The sequence below is a fragment of the Pseudocercospora fijiensis genome (genome assembly GCF_000340215.1).
Source record: "Pseudocercospora fijiensis CIRAD86 unplaced genomic scaffold MYCFIscaffold_5, whole genome shotgun sequence".
In the NCBI taxonomy this organism is placed as follows: domain Eukaryota; kingdom Fungi; phylum Ascomycota; class Dothideomycetes; order Mycosphaerellales; family Mycosphaerellaceae; genus Pseudocercospora; species Pseudocercospora fijiensis.
Genome location: NW_006921536.1, coordinates 3,625,404 through 3,649,271, shown reverse-complemented (window position 1 = coordinate 3,649,271; position 23,868 = coordinate 3,625,404). Strand labels below are relative to the sequence as shown.

General features: G+C 41.6%; 2 protein-coding genes across 2 annotated transcripts; one reads left to right on the top strand and one right to left on the bottom strand.

The window, feature by feature from the left end:
* Nucleotides 1-18,796: 18,796 nt before the first annotated feature.
* MYCFIDRAFT_211576 (uncharacterized protein) lies at nucleotides 18,797-19,751 on the bottom strand. The gene has a single exon (XM_007929456.1). It carries the CDS (start codon nucleotides 19,717-19,719, stop codon nucleotides 18,946-18,948), a length of 774 nt encoding a protein of 257 aa, XP_007927647.1. The 5' UTR covers nucleotides 19,720-19,751; the 3' UTR covers nucleotides 18,797-18,945.
* Nucleotides 19,752-20,337: 586 nt separating this feature from the next.
* On the top strand, nucleotides 20,338-23,442 carry MYCFIDRAFT_94891 (uncharacterized protein; the record flags this gene model as incomplete). Its single annotated transcript, XM_007929455.1, has 3 exons — nucleotides 20,338-22,494; nucleotides 22,594-22,682; nucleotides 22,746-23,442. Coding segments are annotated over 3 exons (2,943 nt in total), but the record flags the coding sequence as incomplete, so codon positions are not given.
* Between the last annotated feature and the right edge of the window lie 426 nt (nucleotides 23,443-23,868).

The window sequence follows — 23,868 nt, the reverse complement described above, 5'->3', positions numbered from 1 at the left end:
CGTCGGCGTCTATCGTAGAACAGAAGTTATATAGTAGATCCTAGTCCGTTAGATTAAGAGCTAGTATATACGACTGTTTATTAAGAGCGACTAGTATAGGCTCTTAATAGGCAAGAAAGCGCGCACGGCGATCGTGTTAAATACGAGCTTGCGGTGCTATAGCACGGCGAGGAATTGATCCTAGTATAGATAGTTAATACTAAGAACTTAGCGATATAAAGACGTCGCTATCCTGCGTCGCGGAAGGTGTGTATCTAGATAGGTCCTCTGTTCTAGGAGCATAACCTTCACTACGGCGAGGAGTAGGCGTACTAACTCTAGCTAAGCTGTTTTGCAACCTAGGAAAGTGCTAAATATAGGACTCGCGGAGTTTAGGTAGGTTAAAGCGCTAGAAACTAAATCGGTTGCTATTATACTTGCCGAGAATGTACTACTTGTTTTTATAGATAGGTTCCTCGCCGACAGTACTACGATCGTAGTACTAGTAGTAGTCGTCCTCGATACTACTCTAATCTTATTACGGCCGAGGTTCCGCGCACTCGATATAGATAAAGAAAGGCGGTATACTAGGGGATTGCAAGGCGGTATTAGGGGTAATCTACTAAGATCCTCTAGGCGTTAAGCGCTAAAGAGCTAGCGACGGTACTAGCACTAGTTGCTAAGGGGCCGGCTAAGCCTGTTCTAGAGGCGCTATATAATCGTCGACTTTATCTTTGTACTATAACTAGTAACGCGCTTAACGACTAGCTCTAGTATATTTATGCTACTACGCTTAGGTATCGGGGCTTAGCTAACTTAAAGGATAGTACGGGCATAGCGGAGGTAGAGGCATCGTACTAAGACCGGCATTAGAAGCAGATACTAGGTTTCGATATCGTAGAGCAATAGTCGTAGGGCTAGCTAATCCTAACGTAGCGGTAGTGCGCTTATTATTCTTCGCAATCTCCTATTCTCTAATAGTATTCTAAGAGACGGTTATTCTACGGCAAAGGGCATATCGCATTACTAGTAGCCCGCCCTTCTTCTTCTAATTAAGAAATTAATAAATGTCCTTAATCTAGGAGCAACTATCGCACTTCTTCGTATACGGCTACTTACGATCGGAAGGGAAAGGCGTATACGTTAACATTGCGGACGCAATTGTCGCTACTTCGCCTATCGCTACTTCGCCTATCGCTACTCCGCCTATCGGTAGAGCGCTTAGCACTAGTCGAGGCTAGTACGATAGAGGTATATCGGGGTTATTGCGAGGCGGCGGTATAGTATAGGTTTAGGCGCGCGAGCGTAAAGTCTCGTATATTGCGTATAGTATAGGTATCGGTAGATTCTAATCTTAATAGACGGCGGTTGTCTACCGGATAGCGAAGCAAATAGAAAGGAGTAGGAAGGAGGGAGGAGGAAGTAGGGACTATAGGGGGTACGTATAGGTAGAGGTCGGGGTACGGGTACGGGTTCGTATATATATATATATATAACTATATAGGTATATAGGAATCGGAAGGAAGAAGGCAGTTAAAGGAAAGAAGAAGTTAGGAGTAGAAGGGACGATAACGTAGGAACCTACTAGTAAATAGGACTATCTATATAGCTACTACTCGCACTGTTGCTCGTACTAGTACTAGTACTAGCACTAATACTATTTCGTTCCCCTATACACGATTCCGCTCGGCAAACATCGTTAGTATACCGCAACTGCAACTAACCTTAAGCTTATCCTACTTTTGCTAATACTACATTAGCATCTATATTACTTTTGCTAACGTTGTCGCTTAGGGCAGGGGGGAATAGTCGTCGTAAGCTCCTCCTAAACCCCCCGTACCTACCGCTTTAGCATCTATATTACTTTTGCTAACGTTAGCGCTTAGGGTAGGGGGGAATAGTCGTTCCTCCTAAACCCCCCGTACCTACCGCTTTAGTATCTATATTACTTTTACTAACGTTGTCGCTTAGGGCAGAGGGGAATAGTCGTCGTAAGCTCCTTCTAAACCCCCCGTACCTACCGCTTTAGCATCTATATTACTTTTGCTAACGTTAGCGCTTAGGGCAGGGGGGAATAGTCGTTCCTCCTAAACCCCCTATACCTACCGCTTTAGTATCTATATTACTTTTGCTAACGTTATCGCTTAGGGCAGGGGGGAATAGTCGTCGCAAGCTCCTCCTAAACCTCCCGTACCTACCGCTTTAGCATCTGTATCGCTTTTGCTAACGTTGCTATTACTTTAATATAGAGTTTAGTAGTGCCTAAGGCATCTGTCGTTATCGTATTAAGCACTTTTGCTAGCGTGGTTTTGCTAGAAGTGCGCTTAATCGACTTAACTTAGTCGGCTTTAGAGGGGGCCGGTTTAGTGCGTACTAGTATCGCTCGATGTCGATACTAACTTAATGTTAATAATGTAGCTTCTAGATACGGAATTGAACCCTTAACTAGTATAGTGTTTAAACCTTACCTGCCTGCCTACTATCTTTCCTTCTAACTAAGCTACTACTGTAGGTAGTAGCAATAAGGGTATATTAGCTTATAAAAATTGATAACCGTTAACTAATAACAATTGACTATAACGAAGCGTATACCTAGCTATAACCGGGTATTAGAGTTGTAGTAATCCTTTGCGCCTAGTTACAAAGTTACGTAGGGAACCCGAGGGATTTAGGCTATTTAATAGTCTTTTCTAAGGCAGCTAGTAGCCTAATAAACTAGAGGCGGGTCCTGCCTTGTACTACCCTAAAGAAATTAGTCTGCCTAGTTTTCTATAGCGGCGTTTCTTTTATAAGATTCGTATAAGGTCGAAGTCTAGTAGGCATATTTACTTAGTTAATTCGTAACTTGTCTTAAAGGGTTATATGCTCGAGGGCTATATCGTATCCGTAAGAGTAACCCCGGGTGTTGCCCGTCTATAGTTTTTTGCTCTCGGTCTATCTTTTTTTTTAGCCTTAGTACAGTATGCGGTATGTAGTATACATTGCGTATAGTCCTTCTTCCTTCTGTCTTTTTACTAGTATAGTACCGGTCCTAGATACGGCGCTAGGTTTTTGTTCTTTCGCTGCCGAGGGTTACTATAGGATAGGTTTTGTTTTACTACCGAAGGTCGTAGAGGGTGCGGTTTACGGAGGTGCGGTTTACGGAGGTACGGTTTGCGGAGATACGGTTTGCGGAGGTGCGGTTCTTAATATAGGCGCGTCGTAGCATTGTCGCATCGTAACGTTAACGTATATCGAGGGTAGATAGGTAGTGCTAGCGCATTGTTATTGTCGCATTGTTACGCTTTAAGGGAAGTAAGTAACGTAAAAGGGCGGTACGTAATATCTTCGGATACCGAGTTCCTCCGTCCTACTAGTTCGTATAGAATGTAGCTAATTAGATCTTTAGCTTTCAAAATCCGGGGAATTACGTAGTAATTTCTTAGGCGATTTAGCTGCTATAGTACCCTCGTTATTGTAAGGCGAGCTTCGCTCGCGACTAGCTATCGACTTGTTGCTATCTGCCTTCGCTATATCCGTAGAGTCTAAGCGTATAGTATACCTTTAGTAGTAGTAGGCGTGTAGTTTTATAGGACCGAGCCTCTCTTAGTAGTAATAGTATCCGAATAAGCGAGTGTTCTAAGCAATAGAGTATTAGTAATATGCTAGCGTAGCGGATATACTAGTAGATATACTATAACTAGGTATAGAAGCGGAAGATAGCGACGAGTTATATAAATAGCTATAGAATACCCTCCTTCTTAACCTTAAGCGTTACTACTGCCCTTAATATAGCTAAGATTGTATTTAAATGTAATTTGAATATAATTATTTACTAACATTCGTTAGTAAAGCTTAATACGAGCAGTAAATCTTGAATATTTAGTCTTTAATAGCTATGTCTATAGCGTTAGGTCGAAGGCAGTTATTAAGGCTATAGTAGCAGGATCTAACAGAGGCTGCGAATAGAGCGAACGTTATTACGAGAGAGGATAAGATCTGTATTAGAGATCATTTAAGTACGAAAACAAACAAAGTCGTGAAGCGTTCGTAGAAATAAATATACAATGATTACGCGCACGCTACGCTAGGACTAAGGTACGATTGGACCCGCGAGCTAGCTATGCTTAAGATCCGGCCGGAACACGTATAATAGACGAGTACTTTGCGTCAAGATATCCGATACTATAGGATTAGGAGCTAATGCTAATAATAAAGTGGGATGCTTGCACGTTAGGGCTATAGAATACATATAGTTAGACAGCTCAATTTAGAGCGAAGCTTAGTAGAACCTTTATACGCGAAAAGCTAGGCAAAAGCTATTTTGTAGGTACCTCTATACTATTTTGCAGGTACCTACCCTAATGTAGACAAGTGCGTGCACGGACGATTTATAGTGTAATTCGACCTAATTTAGCATATCTAAGCATTACACTACCTACCAATTCGAACAACTAGCAGTATAGCTGTCTATAGTAACGCTCAGAGTTAAGAAGGAGGCATTTCCGGAGGCTGTAGATATATAAGACTTCTAGAACTAATTGCTATAACCTGCATACTAATAACTACGAGGGTGTAGCACCGGCTGCTACTACTGTAGACCTTGCTACTGCTGCTATAGACCTCCGCGGAGTAGAGCTATAGACAGTGGAGCTATAGAACCTAGTATATGCTATTGCTAAGTGAATACCTGTTAGTTTAATAGTAGCGGAGCGGTACTAAATATAGTAGATTGAGTCGCTGCTAGTAGACCTACAGCCTGCGGTAGTATAGGTTAACTGCTATAGAACTAGACAAACTGTCGCTCCGAGTAAGGTACTACTAGCGGTGCTAGCGCTATTAGACGTTGTCGATTGAGTGCTATAGCGGCTCTTTGAATACTAGCTAGATCGTTGCTAATAAAGCCGTAGCGCTTAGCAGGCGTATAGACTAGCGGAGCTAAAGGTCGTAGTTGTTATGTTACCGTACGACGAGGTTGTTAAGTAGATGCCCTCGTACGCCGTCTACGGCCTCTTTAAGAAGCCGGGTTTAACTAATCCACGTATTCGAAGCTAGAAGCCTCTCGTTAATTAGTACGGACGTGTCTCCTAGTCGTTCTACCTCTTCTACGGCGGTTGTTTAGTAATACTAATAGCTCTTAAACCGGTCTCTTAAGCTCAATAATAGCCCTTACTAGCGCCGCGGCTTTGTCGATATGCTAGTGCCTATCGAAGTGCGTATAGGGGTCGAATTCGAAGGACCTAGTTAACTTAATAGTATCGATTATTATATGCTTGCAAACGACACCCTATAACTTCCGAAAGCAGCCTAAGCATTAAGAGCGCTGTTTGCCTAGTTGCTTAGTAAGCTTAGCTATCTCTTCGTACGCTAATCTAAGCTAATTAAGGCCCTTCTATAAGGCCTTCCTATATAGCTTTATATTGATATTAGCAAACTCCGGTCGGCGTAGTGCTATAGGTATACCCTTCCGCTCTCGGCCTATTCGTGCCTTAATCTCCGAGTACCTAATTATCTACTATAGCTTTAGCTTAAGGAAGAGTGTAAGGATGTTATGCCGCCTACTAGTAAGCCACCTCTTTATAGTTAAGTGAGCGCCTTTAGCTCTAGAAGTGACTAACTGCCCGTAGAAAGGGAATTTGCGCTGCTAGAAGCAGTGCACTAGCTTGTACTTATAAGGCTAGTATTTACGCTAAATATAGTCTCGAAGGGCTACGAAGTAAGGGTTCTTATAGTTGCTAAGGAAGGCATCTTTAGAGTTGAATTCTTCTACTGTTTTAGCGTAGACGCAGGTCCGGAAGTTGTCTACGAAGGCAGCGTAGTCGGGGTCGTCTTACTACTCATTCTTGCCTATCTCTTTATTAAGTACCTGTTTCTAAGGCATTAGCTTCCGTGCCTGCGCCTACACGTTCTTAAATACATGCTAGGCGCAAATAAGAGCCGGAGTGCGTAGATAGGTCTTGTCGAGGGCATTTATATAGCTACGGTCTCGATTAGTAACCTATAGACTAGGCTATAGTAGATCGTGCTCCTAGCAAATAGACTAGAAGTTCTTAGCAAACTACGTAAAGGTAGCTTCATCCTTATTGCCTATAATATAGTACCTAAGAGGGATTGTATCTCTAGCTCTAGTACTAGACACGATGTTAAGCAATAGCCGATTGTACTTGTTTGTCTTATAGGTGTTGTTAATAATAATGTAGTCCGGATATAGCTTGTACAACTCGGCTATTTAAGGGTTAATTACGAGTAATTTGTCGAGTTTCCCGTTCCTTAGGTCTACCTGCTTTCTAAAGTAGAAACCTAGCTTAGTTAGCTGCTTGAATAGGGCCTTAGGGGCAGTTAAATTACCCTATGTAGCCTTCCGTGCCTAGAGCCTAACATTCTGAAGGTCCTTAACGATTTAAATGCCTATAGATAGTGTATTGTAAGTAAGAGGGTTGAGTTGAGAAGGGAAGAAGTAACTAAATATTAACCGGCCGAGACTCGGCCGGTTAACTTCGAAGAATTCAACTTACAATCGTTGCTTTCTATAAACCTATACAACGTCGTATATACACTCGTATTAGCATTCAGATCGTCGACAATAGCCTTCCGTATAGCCTTATTACGCTGCCGCCGACGGTAACTCGCGAAGTCGCGCGTAGAATCCGCTAGACCGTAGTTATACGAGCTAACCTACCTCTTAACTTGCTATCGACTATCCGGCTTTGTAGAATCTACAGTCTTAATAGTAAGGCGCACTAGACACCTATAGCGCTTAGAGGTCGCTCCTTTTCTCTTCGTCTTAGCACTCTTATTAGTCGGTTTACTAGCTCTTATATACTATATCTAGCGACTAATAATCTTGCTACGAAGCTATAGGTTAAGCGCTCGCGATTTAGTCGTAGACTTAACGTAGAGGTTATAACGCGCCTTCGCGGTATGCGCGTAAACCTTACGCTTATATACCGCTATCGAATAATAGGTATCTACTAGCACTAGCGCTAGTAGCGCTACGGACTTATTATCTTCTTCCTCGACCTCGATTTCCTTATTCTTAACCTAAGAGGCTAATTGCTAAGCAGTCCGTACTACTCTATTACTATTACTATTACTACTACTACTAGTAGCCTTACGATCCTCGTCTTCTTTCCGCGCCTACCTTTCTAATTCGTACTTACGACGCTCCTTATTATTTAGATCATTTAAATCCACCTCTTCGTCTTTATTCTTACTAAAACTACTATCTCTAATAGGACTATTACTACTAGGTCTCAGATCTCCGAGGTCTTTAGTATCCTAGAAGAAATCGCTAGGTTCTAGTACGGACGACTCGTAAAGAGCTTAAGAAGCGGATATAGGCATATTAAGTAGTAAATAATACCTTAGAATCGCTATACCGTTGAATTATAAAGAATATAAGAATTTACGAAGTGGAATACGCGACGCGTCGAGCGCCTAGCACGCTATACCATTCTTAGCTAGTTTATACTGTTAAGCGTACTATACCTAGTGCGGATACTACCTCCCCGATTCGGGTAGGTACCTATAAAATAGCATAGAGGTACCTGCAAAATAGCTTTTGCCGAAAAGCTGCTACGCCTAAGCGAGAGTAAATATAGAAGTCGAATCTCGTTAGTCCCGATACTAGCTCGAATGTGATCCTAAAGCCGTTCCCCCTTACTTATATCGAAAGCGGCCCTACGATCTACGATACTAGATTCCCTACGCCTCCCCTTCTCTAAGCTACGCCCCCTTTACTCCGTGCGAGAAACTTCTATCTATAACGCGTAAGCTCAGTCACATAACAACACGTGACTTCTTGGCAGGAGAAGGATTTTCACACTGTATTTTAGACTATAGAATAGAAGAACAGAGGCGATTAACGAAGCTATATTAAACCGCTAGTAAGGCAGTATTACGTAAGTAATCTACTACGCTATACGTAATAGTTATAAGCCCGGATTTAATCCGTAGTATTAGAGACTTCTATAGTAGGAATAATAATTAGCAGTCTTAGTAGCACTAAAACAAACGCTAAACAAGCTTCTGTAAGCGTCTATAAGATTAGTATATTGTTAATAATAGCTCTCTTATTAGCTAGTCGCCTTAGCGGTACTAAATATATTACCCTTCGAGGACTAAACGACTAGGACCGCTAGTTTAAGTAGACTAAAACGTATCTAATAGGATACGAGACCTAGATATATACTAATCTATATACGAATAAACCTATAGAACTAGTATAACTAGTAACCCCTATACTAGACGTAGTACGTATACTAGTTAACCCTCTATACTAGTAAGGAGTTAAAATAGCTATAGATATCTATAGGGTCTAGCTAGCGGAATTTAATCGATTTAGGTTAGTACGTAATAAGTCTATCGAGTACCTAGTAACTATAGTAGACGTACGCTATTATTTAGAAATTACTAATAATAATAATATAATAGTACTAACGCTACGTATTGTTCTTATACGCCTAAAGGACAAACTTGCTCTAAATATATAATAGTAAAGAGCAATAGTTAGTAAGGAACTAGCTCGACTAATAGGTTTACGATAAGTTAAGGACCTAGAATAGTAGTATAAGGAATAGCTTAACCTATATAAGAAGATAAGGCGTATATAACACTTAGAACTAGATAACCTAGTAGTTTATCTCTATATAGTAGTTACAAATGTAGATAAAACCTATAAGAAGGGACTCTATATAATGTATTAGGCCTTACCTAATACTAATTACTTCCTCTAACTTATTAGTATAGTATAGGAATATGCCTGCAATATACTAGGTGCTTCTACTAGGAAGGGGTTATTATTTAGCATTATCTACGAAGAAACAGGTAAAGCTAGTGCTAATGCCGCCCTTTAAGCCGCTAGTAAAAATAATAGTAAAAGACCTAACAAGAACAAGGGCCGTAGCAATAGTAGAAACCGCCGACCGTATACTAAAGATATATACTAAGCTTACTAGTATTAGTAAGAAGAAGGTATATAAGAACCGAGGCAAATGCAACGTAGTTAACTACCGCCTACGTAACTAGGTTAAAGAGAAGGATAAGGACAATAAGTAGAAGGCTAAGCTAAAGCACTTCGAGGGATATCTACGAAAGAATAAGAGCTTCTACCTAAGACAGGCTAAGTTCTTTAAGGACCTACTAGCTATTAAAATTGCTTAGAAACACTATAGATTAGAAAGTAGTAATAGCGAGGATTCTATACTAGACAAGCTCTCCCTTACCTGTTTCTTCTACGCTAATATACTATTATTTGCTAGAGTAGTCGGGCCTACTACCTACCTTAGTATAGTAGCATTAACAGAGTAGAATCTATTTAATAGCCTAATGTATAATAGTAGCTTAAACTGTAATATTATTAACTATCCTAGTCGCTTTAATTTTATACTACTTCTATTACCTATATCCTCTACTATAGCAACTAGCACTAGTTATAATAAGGTAGTAGCTATCGGAATAGTATCCTTTACTATTATAGCTATTAGTAGCAAGCCCCTATAGATTAAACTAAGGGAATGCCTTTATATCCCTAACTTCTATACTAATATTATAGGAGGTGCCCTCTTCTTCTAACAAGGATTTAAATACTAAGAAATCGATAACACCCTCTATAGCCTATAATACAAGCTACTAGTTAAGTTTATTAGACTAAACTAAGGAATGCCCTTCTTCGACATTGTTAGCAAGATAGAAGGAGCACTACTAACTAAGTAGCTAGTCGATTTAGACAATAAGCCGCTTAAGTACCTATTCTAACTTATATTATTATACGTAATAGCTCGTCGCTCCGTACGTCTACTACTACCTAGAGAGCTTACACTAAAGCAAATATATAAGGTATTTAGACACCTAGGTACTAAAAGAGCTAAAGAACTAGTTAATAGGGTTAGTAGAATAAAGCGAGATTATACCTATAATAATAAGGTTCTAAGAATACTATAATATCCGGTATATATATAAGTAAAGGGCAAGAGACTTATCTTACGAAGACCGCGGAAGTATAATATATTAATACTTACTCCTTATAGATATATTACTACAGACTTAATAGAGCTAGATATAGCATATAACGGTAATAGATATCTGTTCTATACTTACGACTTGAATATAGGGCTTTACTTTAGTTAGACTATTAACAATCGAACTAAATTAACCTTGTTATAATATTAGAACTAACTAGCATTATTTGTACGTAGTATTAGAAGGGAAATTATCTACCTATTATCCGATAATAAGGGAGCTATTAGTAGAATGCGCTTTAGGTCCTATTTACGTAATAACTATACTACCTAGAGGCTATTAGCACTATATATCCCTAAGTAAGATCTAGTAGAGCGAGCGGGCCGCACTATTATTAAAGTAGCTAGGGCCCTTATAATATATGCACGCTTTCTATATAAGCTATAGCTAGAAGGAGTTTATATAGTAACCTTCTTAATTAACCGTTTACTAAGATTACGCTCTACCGACTATATAATAAGGACACTATTTAAGATTAGAATAGGACACAAACCTAATACAGCCTATGTGTATTAATTTAGTGCACGAGCCTATCTACTAATCTATAGCACGGAAAAGGCCCTAGTATTATATAAGCGAAAGGACATCCTGCTAAGGACTATAAAGGTAGCTTCTCGTACTTATATTAGATACCTATATAGTTACGAAGGCTATTTAATCTATAGGATATAGGTACTATTACGTATAACAGTCCTACGGACAAGAGATATTGTCTTTAATAAAACCCTATTCTATAATAGATACGATAATCATCTTAGAGTTAACCTTACTAACTAAGAACTAACTTAGTTTAGTAATCTCGAAGAAGTACAAGCACTAGCCTCGGAGCATTAATTTAACGAGCTTCGAGAAGTATACGGTATACTTCTAGACCTTATTAGGTTTAGAGCTAAAGGGGGTAGATATACTAATAGGTCCTAGTCGACTTATAATAGTTAACCCTATAGGGCTAGCAGATAAGCCTATTAGACAAGATCTACCTTAAGAACTACTAGTACTAGCTAAGCTTTGGCTTATATAGGTACCTTAACTATAGAGATAAGACTTTCTAATTAATCTACGCGAAACACTACAACCGCGTAATAATATACTAGATAGATTAGTAGAACTAACTATTAACTAGCAATCTCAACCTAAGAACGATGCTAGTAATAAAGCCCCTACTAACAATGTAGACGCACTAGGTTATATAGATAATATAGACTTTAACTTACTACGCGCTAAGCTAGCTAAATTGCTAATACTAATTAAAGCAGCTAATGTGTCTTATCGTTACTTACCGAATATAGGAGGCCCGTATTATCGAGTTAACAACCCTTACAAACAATAGCGAGCAGTAGCTATCTACCGAGCCGGCTATTACTATATTAGCAATCGAGAACAAGCGAGGCACCTCCTATCGTTTAACAGCTTATATATAGCCGCTAAGCATAAAGCACGACACGCCGTACTACCGAAAGACACTAATCTACCGCCGCTAACTCTTCCGCTAACTCTTCCGCAAGATAAGCTTAATCTAACTATTGCACTAAGGATATTAGACCTTCTAGTAGAGCTACGTAACTAGCGCTAAGTGTTAAAGGGTTAGTTTAAAGAGCAATAGATATATACTGCAAGAGTTGAATTTAATAAGGCACTAAAGACAGGTATATTTGAATAGGTAGACATTAAGAAAATAATTAACAAACTAAGTCTTCTACCGCTTACCTAGGTATTTAAATACAAAGGTAATGCTAACGGAAGATTAGTAAAGTTCAAAGCAAGAGTATATACGAGGGGTAACCTATAGAAGAATACCTACTTAGATATATATACTTTAATACTAGCTATACGAGTGTTTAGAGCCCTAATAGCTATTACGGCTAAGTTTGACCTAGAAGCAGAGCAACTAGATGCTATTAACGCCTTCTTAAATGCTATACTGCTATATATACTATATCTTAGGCTACCTAATAGTTTCGAATAGGAGGGAAAGGTACTACGGCTTATCTAAGCATTGAATAGACTATAAGAGTTACCTCGGTTATAGTACAATTACTTTACTATAACACTAGAAGAAAAGCTAGACATAAGGCTAGTTAACAATATAGAGTGCCTATATACTAATGCCGAGAAGCATGTGTTTATCTTCTTTTATATAGATAACATAGTACTATTATACTACCGCTAATATAGGTAGAAAGCAATAGACCTTAAGCAGAAGCTAATAAAGGAATATAAGCTTAATAACCTGGGCAAGCTCTCTTAGTTTCTTAGAATTAAAGTTATCCGAGATCGCACTACTAAGTAGCTCTAGTTATTATAGAAGACATATATAGAGAAAATAGGTTAGCGCTACAGAATTGATCCTGAGATTGGTAGGCGAGTAGAGGCACTATTGCTAGCTAGACACGAGCTATATAAGAAAGCAGCTAACAAAGGGACTTAGGACAAAGAGGCTCGTTATATAGACTTATTAGCAGTGCTAGCATACTAAAGCCGTATAGGTTTACTTAACTTTGTAGTAGTACAAACCCGGCCGGACATCGCTAAAGCAGTTTCTGTACTATTAAAAGCTCTTTAGAATCTACGGCAAGAAGATATAGCCGCTACTAATTAGTATATTAAATACCTGCTATAGACAAAGCACCTAGGCTTAGAATACAACGCTTATAGACTAGCAATTACTGCTTATTTAAGCTAATGGCTTTAACTTTATAAATTCTACGGAGCTTCTAACGCCTCCTATAGCGACTATAAAGACACGAGACAGTTATTAGAAGGATAGTTATTTAGCCTATTTAATAGACTAGTCGATTAGAAAGTAGTACAATAGTTAACTATTACTAAATCTACGACTAAGGCTAAGCTGCTAGCTGCCTTATACACAGGCTTAGAGCCAATCTAGTAGAAGCGCTTCTTCGGTAATATTAGCCTTTATAATAGGGGTTATATTAGCAGGTAGATAGGGTAGTAGTAGGTATAGTAGTATTCGATAAGGATCTAGGAGGAGAGGGAGGAAGGTAGGAGAGTTAGCCTAACGCTAAGCGCTAAGCCCTATCTAAGGTACCGAGACCCTAGCTTTACTCGGCCTAGTTATATACTAATTACGTATAGCCTCTTTAGCCCTAATATACGCTTCCCTTCTAAAGGCCGCGCCCTCGTAGCCTTTCTATATTCTAATCTTAACCTCTATTACTACTAACTTAGCAAGTCTAATAAGCTGCTTAGCCTACGCTAAATTAAACACTTAACTACCTAATTATATAACTATATTAAACCTTACCTTCTAATACTATATCTAACTCTAACTACGCTATCCTTATATATAATAAAGTAATATATATCTACGAGAATTAGGGACTATCGACTAATTATAATACGAGCGCGTCTTCCCTACTATAATAGGTAGGCGTACGAGGTATTATAGCACTGCCTCTATTCTAAGTAACGTTATTCGAGTTCTTTGCGTCTACTCTTAAAAGACCTAGCAATGTTCGCTTCCGAGGGATTGTTCTTATTATTACGAGGGCTATTTATTTACTATCGTAGTTTTACTAGCCCTAATTAGTTAGGTTTAGTAGCCTTTAATTGTTAATTAATCTTATCTTTTTAAAAACGCAGTTCGTCTAGTTTCTATAGATAAAGGCTATTATAAGTGTAATAGTTAAGGTTCGCCTCGCTTAAAGGATCGGAAAGATCGAGAAGTAACCTATTATCCGTAAAATCGACCCTAGCTAGCTTAGCTCGATATTTTTGCCCTTAGTTAGTCTATTAATCGCTTAACCTTTTTAGTTCCTAAGCTCTTCGAACGGCTTAACCTTTTTAACCTAGTTAGTACAGTGCGTTTTAGCCTTAGGCTATAGTATAGGTAAGGTTATTCTTAGAGGTATAGTAACGATAATAAGTAAGGTTAATAATAGCAGCGAGCAGGTAACGTTAACAATAGCGGCGGTAGCCGCCTTAGCTCTAACTTTACTTTATTCTTCCTTTCCTTCTTTAGCTAGTAACACACTTAGCAATACTATTACTAATATAGCCGCGCGCCGTCTTCTAATATATCGCTAGCTCGCGTCCTACGCTACTATTATTATTGCTAGCACTATTCGCTACGCGCGCGCTTCGCCGACCGTATAGGCCCTAAGGCCTCGATAGTATATAGAAATAAGAGGAGGTTTAGGCATTAAGAGAAGGGCTTATAGAGTGCGCTAGTAAAGAGGCGGATTCTTTAAAAGAGTAGGCGAATAGTTAACGCATTATAGCGCGCTTATTAATACTCGGTGCGCGTTTACTATAGTAGTATAGTCTTATCTTTGCTAACAACTGCTCGCCTCTAATTAGTTAGCTAATAGCACCCCTAGGGAAGTATTAATTCTAGGCCTTTCTAGTAATATTATAGGCCCTTAGCCTTCTTCTTGTTCTTTATACTAGTCTAATACTCGTCTAACAACTTAGCTATATCCTTAAAGGAGCCTTTAGCTTCGTACGAGTCCTATTTAGGTAAATAGCCTTACTATCTTAATAGGTACTCCTTCTTGCCTTATCTAGTCCGATACTTTAGTATTCGTTCGACCGACTATAGTTCTTTACTATTAGCTAAGACTTCTTCTAACTTAGTAGGCGCTTTATCGCCTTCGCGCTAGTAATATAGCTTAAGGAGGGATACGTAGAAGGTGTTATAGATAGTATAATAAGAATAGAGCTACAACTAGTAAGTCTATATACCCTTAGCCTTGCTGCCTCTCGGATATAGAATAGGCTAATATATCTTAGTACGAGCTTAGGCCTTGTTTTGCTATTAGGTAATAGGTGTTTGCGGATACGGAGGTTCTTCGTACTAAGTATAACTATATCGCCTTACTTAAAGGCTATTAGTATATAGCGCTTATCGTAGTAGGTCTTTTAGTACTCTTAAGCCTTTATTAGCTTCTTAGCTATCTTAGTATAGATTTCTCGTATCTTCTAGATACGTTCTATTACCGCTAGTGTCTCTAGTACTTAACGCGCTTCCCTTTCCTTACGCTCGGCCTCGAGCGAGGTAAATAGGCCTTGTAGTAAGGTAGCGTTCTAGCCTATTATAGCTATGTATAGTAAAACCTTAGTTAATAAGTATATACTGTTATTGTATACGAATTCCGTAGGTTATAGGAGGTTAACCCAATCCTCGGGGTTCTTATTAATATAGCTATATAGGTACTACTATAGGGTAGTATTCTACCTCTCTATTTAACCGTTAGTCTATAGATAGAAGGCTGTTAATAGCCGATACTTTAGTCTTAGCTATAGGAATATTTCGCTCTAATAGTACGATATTAGTATCGATCTACGATTAGATACTATCCCCTTAGGAGTTCCCTAATAGGTATAGAAGATATTGTTCTATAGCGCTTCTGCTATATTTATAGTAGTCTACTCCTTCCGCGCTAGGATATATCGAGCGCCTTTAGTAAATCGATCTACTATAATAAGGATAGTATTATATATATCCTTACTACCCCTACGCTTAGTAGGAGGAAGGCCTATAATAAAGTCTATTATAAGCTCTACGAATAGCTTTCTAGGGACATAAAGTAAAGACAACTCGCTAAATAGCAAGTGCTTTAGTGCTTTAATACGCTAGTATACTATATAGGTCTATACGTATTCTTTTATATACCGTTTACTATTCGGCTAGTAGTATATATACGATAGTAGCTCGTGCGACCTCTCTATACTATAGTAACTAGCAAGCTTACTATTATAGTATCGCTTTAAAAGCTCTTGTCTAATCGATTGTTTAGCGGGGATATAGTATCTACCCTTAAACTTTAAGTAACCCTTATCGTCGATCGACTAGTTACTCTTACTAGATCGAGTCGTTCGCCTACTTACAAGCTTATTAATGCGTTTAATAGCAAAGGCGTCCCTCTACTAAGCCCGTAATAGCTTATCTATAAACGATTAACTATCCCTATTTATAAGGTTATTTAATAGTACCCTTACTATCGAACGAGGTACGTATTATATATATCTAATAGTACTAGTAGCCGGAACTACCGCAACCTCTTCTATAGTACTATCGCTATAGATAGCAATGTCTTTAATCGAGTTATTATAGCTCGAGCGATCTACGTCCTTTCTAACGCGTACTAGAAGAACGACAACTCCGCTATAGTATTTATTACCGCCGCGGGGTCCGGAAGTCCGCTTATCCTACGCTTGCTTATTAACAATACAGGCTATAGTAATCTTATACTATAGGGTTAGAAACAATAAATTAATATACTAAGTCTCGCTATCGTAATTAGGTCGCCTCGATAGGCTATCGGTAGGGTTACTTACGCCTAGCTAGTATAATATATTAAAATCGAACCTAGCGAGGTAAACGGCCTATCTAGCCTATCGACCTATAACCCTTATAACCTTAGTAATACTACGTAGGTTGTTATAGTCCGTATAGACCTAAATTGTATACTAAGCACTATCGAGATAGTAGTGCTAATGCTTAAAGGCTTCTACGATTACTAAGAGCTCTTACTTATAGGTCTCGTAATAACGCTCTATATCGATTATCTTTCGTAAAAAGAAGGCAATCGGGTGCTAATAGGTGTTATTAGCCTATTGTAATATAATAGCTAATATAGCGAACTGTAAAGCGTTAGTCTTAATACGGATCTGCTTGCTTAGTATAAAATAGTATAATAGGGGGACTTTAGTAAAGCGTTGCTTTAGACCGTTAAAAGCGGCTTGTGTTTTGTTAGTCTATTTAAACTCTCTAGAAGGGTTTGCCTTAGTCTTAGCTAAGACTAACTAAGCTAGTACTAAGGGATATATAAGGAAGTAACTCTTCCTCCGACAACCTCTTCCTCTTTAGTAATATAAAGACAACTCTATATAATACCTAGTAGGCGCCTCTCTACTAATAGGGCGCCCTTCTACTAACTATAACTAAGTCGATTAAATATACCTCTATCGATTAGCGCTAACAAAAGTGTCTAATACGATAACAACGACTAATTAGAGTAAAGGATTTAACCTTACCTTCTAATATAGACTAAACAAATAGTATAGGTATTAGGGCTAAAGCGGCTATACGTAATTAGCATGTAACTAGGCTAAGTAAAGCTAGGGTCTTAGTGCCTTAGGCAGGGCTTAGCGCCTAGCGTTAGGCTAACTAGTAAAGGACGGAAACTAATACTACTACTACTACTAGTAGTAATAGTATAGGCAACCGAGGGTAATATAACCTATAACAATATAGGCAGCTATATTTAGTATAATAGGATAACAAGACGGTTGCTTAGGCTAATAACTAGAGCCCTACAATATAGGCATTGTAGAAGTGTAATATAAACAATGTGCTATACGAGGTTAGTGCTCTATCTACTATATAGAAGGAGGCCTCTTATATAGGCTTAAAACTTAGCCTAGGTATATAGGGCCGGTTACTAGCTAATACTAGCCTGCCTTCCCCCTTCTCCTCCTAGATCTCTATCGAATACTATACTAACCTACTACTACCCTATCTACCTACTAATATAACCCTTCTTATAATAGGCAACTATATAGGAAACCTTACCTTATAGGGTACGTTACTATCGCCTATATTATTACTTCGAACGTTACTTCTACTAACTAATAACAAGTCTGCGGCGATTGTATTAGTACTAGTAATAATAGTATAGTAGTCTTAGCTAAAGGTAGCGTCCTTAGTTTAAGTTACCTATTCTAATTCGTTAAACCTATTTAACTAATATATATCTTACTTAATCCTTTATCTAATTAAATAGACGCTACCTATACGATTAATATAATAACCGATAGTAATAATATAAAGGGCTTAGTTTAAATTGAACTAACTTTACTAACAATACGAGTTCTTATATAAGGCTTAATAGTGTTAGTCTATACTTTAACTACGTAGGAAGACAATAGTTCCTAGTAATAGGGACTATATATAAAGGTGTATATATAGTCCGGATTATATAACGATATCCTTCTAGGGTAATCGGGGTATAAAATAAGACTCTCTTATATATAGTATAGATTTAAACTAATTTTTTATTATATTAATAAAGCACTATATAAGAAGTTAAAAAGATTAATTTTTCTTTTGTTTGTATATAAAGAAGCATTAACTACCTTGCCTAAAATAGAAAGCAAGCCCCTCTTATATAAGCTAAGGAGGTATATAACGCGTAAGCTTAGTTATATAACAACACGTAACTTCTTAGTAGGAGAAGGATTTTTACACTGTATTTTAGACTATAGAATAGAAGAACAGAGGCGATCAACGAAGCTATATTAAACCGCTGGCAAGGCAGTATTACGTAAGTAATCCACTGCGCTGTGCGTGATACCATCTCCCTCTTTCTCGCCTCAACCCTGATCCTATCCTAAATGTCAAATTCCCTAGTAATCCTCCTCTCACACTGTCTTCTCAACCTCAAACACGCGGCAAGAGCTGCAGTAATCACGACTTGTGTGACAACATACACAGACGCATTGTTTCGGTAGATTGTTTCGATACCACGCTGGCGGCTCTTGCGTGGATCGCTGGCGCAGCTGGTGTGTTCGTTGAAGGCGGTGGATTTACGTCACTATCTCTGAAGACATTTAAACAGCTGAACCTGTGCTCTGTGTTTGATGGTTGGCTTTCCGGGAGTATAAAGGCTGTCATCACTTCTGTGGTGAAAGCCGTGCGTTTGCAGTACCTTGGTAAGCATAACGCTAAACTTCCCACGAGGCCGCGCCAAGATCACGTCCAGAGCTTCAATGGACAGGCGAAGCAGACAGTAACGGGTATTCATGGCATAAGTGAAGAGACCTTGCTCCCGTGTAGAAAGGAGTCATGCAAAGACTCGTCACCAAGTCCTGTCATTGTGCCAAGTCTGCTGAGATCTACTCATGAGTCATGACAGCTAGCTATCAATTCTTCAGAAAGAGCGTTATTCAGTCATCAGAACTCTACTGGTGCCGTCCAATCTCGTTCCACCACACCAAGAGCAACTAGCTCTTGAACAGATTCAGAAGTGCACTCTGCTGGGTCTGTGGATGGCTTGAGGGTGGTCTCGCGAAGAGGGCGTTGATGTCGATCCGCTGCCCTTGCTCTAGGGGAGTTTGGTTCTGGAATACTGCTACTGGTGTGACGGTCTCAGTCGCGAGAACGTGCTCGAAAGTGGTGGCGTCGTTCTCTTGGTATTGCTCGTCAGTCTCTTGGTAGATGGGCATGAATTGTGGTACATATTCTTGCAATTGATCCATGCGTGCCGCACACTCGTTGATGGCATCGTAAACGATCTGCCTCCGGTTCGGGTGGGACTCTCCGTCATTGTAGATCCATATTCCATGGATGGTGCCTTCCTCCGCTCGTCGCACAATCACGTAGCCGTCGACGAAGTCGATGTTCTTGCTAGTCTGAATATCCCAGACCCAGTTCTCGGGATTCTTGCGATTCAAAATGATGGCGCGATATGTGAGGAAGTTGTTCGGTTCTTCCTGCATGTGGCAAATAAATAATGTGCCTTGTGTGTCCGTCTTCTCCCATTGCCCAGTCTCTTGGACGTGGTCGTAGATTACGGCAAAAGGCGCGATGGCTATTATCGAGCGCACTGAGGGGTACCAGCGCCGCAGCACTGCCATATTGAGTTCCTCGCTGGTCCTATTCGGCGGCGGTGGAATGACTGTCATCGGCAAGCCGGTGTCGGTGTAGTTTGTGTCGGTATCATAGTCTGATGCTGTTGGCTGCGCTTTTGCGAGCTGCGTTTTCCGCTTCGGAGGCATCTTGGCGAGATGCTATGCTCCAAATGATGTCTGCAATGATCGCTGGCGCTGGCGTCACGTAGTTTCGTGAGCCGTCGCGACGTGGAGCACGCGACGTGGCTTGTGGGCCTGAGGCACCAACTTGTGGCGGCGATGATGTCACAAGTCGCGTGGAAGGCCTGACACGGAAAGTGGAAAGTGGTTGTAGTGCTGCGCCTGCGCCTGCGCCTTTCCAGCAACACCTGCATTTACTATGCCTATGCCTCTGCCTATGCCTCTGCCTCGACCACTCCATGCACGGCACAATGATATAGGCTAAGCAGTGCCATGCTGGGCAATATATCGCACACGCAGCCATGATATTACCATCAGCGGTAGCACAAGCACATCCACGCTGCTTGGTAGACATTCAGAGAGCTTGACTGCATCCAAGCGCCGTTGAAACGAGACGACACCGTCACCATGCCGGACAAGTTATCTTCCCGCCCGAATAGCGTCGCCACTTCGACGAGCAGCCTGATGCAAGATGTGCCTGGTGCATTCCCCTCCACGCCCCAACCCCAACCCCAACCCCAACCACAACCGCATCACGACGACCAGCACGACAGCCAGTATGAAGATCAGGAAGTCACGTTCAAGAGCTTGTCGCAAGCTGTCTATGCCAGGCGCGCAGAGTATGTCAGAGTCAAGCAAGTGCGTATCAAGATAGGCTCGTGGAATGTGGCTGCTTGTAAAGGCACAGAGAAGGATGTTTCAGGGTGGTTCGTTGATGGGAAGGGAATTGCAGACCAGCTCACGGGTGCGCCTCTGGAGGACAGAAGGCCGAGCTTGGATGCGGTCGAGGAACAGGAGGCTAAGTACGAAAGAGAGCAGGAGACTTTGCCGAGCGGAGATACGAGTGTGCTGCCTGGCGGCCGTGATGTTGCATTGTACGTCTTGGCTCTACAGGAGATTATCGATATCACCGCTGTAACGCCTGCCATCATGCCTCACGATCCCTCGGCGGCGAACAAATGGAAGGACGCAATGGAGACGGCACTGCCCAAGGGATACACGTTGGTAGCAGAACAGCAATTGATCGGGCTGTTGCTCTTGATCTATGCTTCGCCTGCTGTCGCGCCCGAGATCAAATCTGTCAGCACTACAAGTGTAGGCACTGGACTTCTTGGATACATGGGAAACAAAGGCGCTGTAACCGCCAGATTTGTCCTGGGAGAAACGACGCGACTGGTGTTCGTCAATAGCCATCTTGCCGCGGGTGCCGATAAGTCCGCTCTGGAGCGACGTAACTGGGACGCACAGCAAATCATCAGTCGTACACGCTTTGAGCCAATCCAGGATGCGATGGACTTACAGCAGACAACCGGAGAGACCATTGGGGATGAGGACTTCTGCTTCTGGTGCGGCGACCTGAACTACAGGCTGGAGGGCGTACCAGGCGACGACATCCGCCGCTTGCTGATGCTTCACACACGAAAAGAGTACGACGTGAGCCATCCTGCCGCCAGAACAGTAGAAAACGAGATACACGAAGCTACGGAGTCTGTCAAGCAACGCCTGTCTTTGCATGATAGCACTTCTTCTTACAGCCGTGCCGATACTTTGGTGCATGACCTGGCTGCTGCTGATGATCCGAGCTCTTTGCAAGCAACAATCAACTCGCTCCTTCCTCACGATGAGCTACACCAGCAAATGAAAGCACGGAAGGCATTTCACGATGGCTGGCGGGAGGGTCCCATAACTTTTCTGCCGACCTACAAGTATGATGTGGGAAGTGTTGGCGTTTTCGATAGCTCGGAGAAGAAACGGGCACCAAGCTGGTGTGACCGTATTTTGTTCCGCACAAGAAAGGACAAACTCGCCTTCGATGCCAAGATCCGGCGAGAGGAAGATGCCAAAAAGAAAGACGCTGAGATGGAGGCTCACGGCATTGATCAAGGCGCGAATGAAGAACAAATCTTGTATGACTATGATCCTGAGACTGACGCTGCTGATGTCGGTGGCTATGATGAATATGACGACTTCGCCGAGCAGGGTGAGCTCGCAGCTGTTACCACTCGCGAAGGATTTGAAGACGAGATCACACTGGAATACTACACTGGTCATCAGCGGGTTCTATCTTCTGATCACAAGCCCCTCGATGCAGGCTTTATCCTAAAGTATGACGCAGTCGTGCCTGACTTGAAGGCAAAGGTGCATGCCGAAGTTGCGAAGGAGCTCGATAAAGCAGAAAATGAAGGTCGGCCGAACGTCACCGTGGTCGTCGACAAGGTTGAGAGCGTAACACCTATGGCCTCAGATACAAGCCTTCCAGGCGGCAAGTCGGACGAAGGGGTATCATTTGGGGACGTCAGGTGGGCTCAGTCCAAGCACCGATCACTGACGGTTGCCAACACTAGTCGTGTGGCATCAACATTCAGTCTTATCGAAAGACCGGTCGACTCTACTCAAATCGCTGGCATTGCGCCGAGATGGCTTGAGATTAGCATAAACGACGTTCCGGTCTCAAGCAAGCAAAGTTCATCGGAAGCTGTCACACTCGAGCCAGGAGAAACGGCACACGTCGAATTGGAGTTGAAAATCAAAGACATGGACGATGTCTCCAATCTAAACTACAAGAGGGAGATTGAGGATATCCTTGTACTGCGCGTCGAGAACGGGAGAGACCATTTCATACCCATTCGTGCTCGCTGGCTGGAAAGTAGCTTGACACGGACTATTGACACGCTCTGCCGCATTCCGGAAGGCGGTATTCGCAAACTGCAAGGACAGATACCGAAGCATCCGAAAGATAAGGTCAAGCAAGCAGCGAATGCGGTCAAGGCGGCAAATGTGTTCGGGGATGCTCTTGAAAGGATGACGTCGAGCGACAGCAAAAGCTCTGCGAAGTCAGAGAGCAAGCCACCAGTACGTTTCTCTGCTCCTCGTGAGCTGTTCCGACTGACGGAAGCGATAGAAGAGCTGAGCACTCGAATTATCGCTGAGTGGGAGATGCTACACGATGCGCCTCCCACTACGCCGACGTCGCCTATGTCACCATCAGTCAGATCTTCGATAGAGTCCGGGGTAAGATCTAGTGCAGACGTGCCCAAAGCGCCATGGGAAGAACACGCCGCATGGCCGTTTGAGGAACAGGCTTGGGGCGAGAGAAAGGCCAGTCATTGGGATGACGCATTGAGCGTAGCCTGTAATGCCCTTGACGAAGACGCACCGATCGAGAACGCGCTTCCTGACGATCTACCGCGAATACAGCGCTTGTACGTCCTCTGCGACCTGCTGCTCATTTTTTTAAGGTGCGTGCCAGATGGAGTCATCACTGGTGAGCTGTGGGCCACGGTCGAGACGTACCTCGGTGATGCAGAGAAATCGAAGCGCAAGGCGACAAATGACGAGCAGAGAACTGCCATACAGGAAGCTCTTTCCAAATCTGCCAGCCACAACATCAGCTTCACTCTCATCACGGCTATGCTTGAACGAATGATTCAAGAGGTCTCCGGCATTGGCAAGTCGGAAAACCAGCCGCCTGCTTTGCCAATGAGTCCAGGCAAACGCGCCTTCGGAAGCTTAAGGAGAATTGCTGCCTCCAAGGGCAAGGGCGCGCAGAATGGTCAGAAAGAACTGGCGAGTAAAGCTCTTGCCAGGATATTCGCTGCACCATTAATACGTACACCGCCAGTAAGTAGCGAGAAGACGAGAAGTGCACAAGAAAGAAGAAAGATTGATGTGGTTGAGATCTTTCTGAAAAGAGATGAACCTGGATGATGACCTCACGAGATATGACAGGATAGCGGTGGTGTAGGATCATGGTCTCCTTCAAGTACTGAGAAGTCTCGAGAGTGCTGGATAGATGCTGATGACCGTGCAAGCCAAGTTGTCCCATATGTTCATCTCGCCAACGCCCGAATTGGTTCCCGTCTTCTGATGTTCTGTATTGCTGGCTTGTGATTCGGTGTTCCGCTGATGACGCTCTCGTAGGTCTATATATACTAACTAAGAATGCAAGGGTGGTAATCCGCTACGGCGGCTAGGTTTATAGCGGCGGTATATCTACTTCTACAGTTATTTATAGGCTATATACAGACCGCTAAGAGGTCTAATTTCGAGCTAATTTAAAGCCTTATAATCGCATAGTATAGGCCTATATAAACAAGGAGTTATAATAAAGCTAAA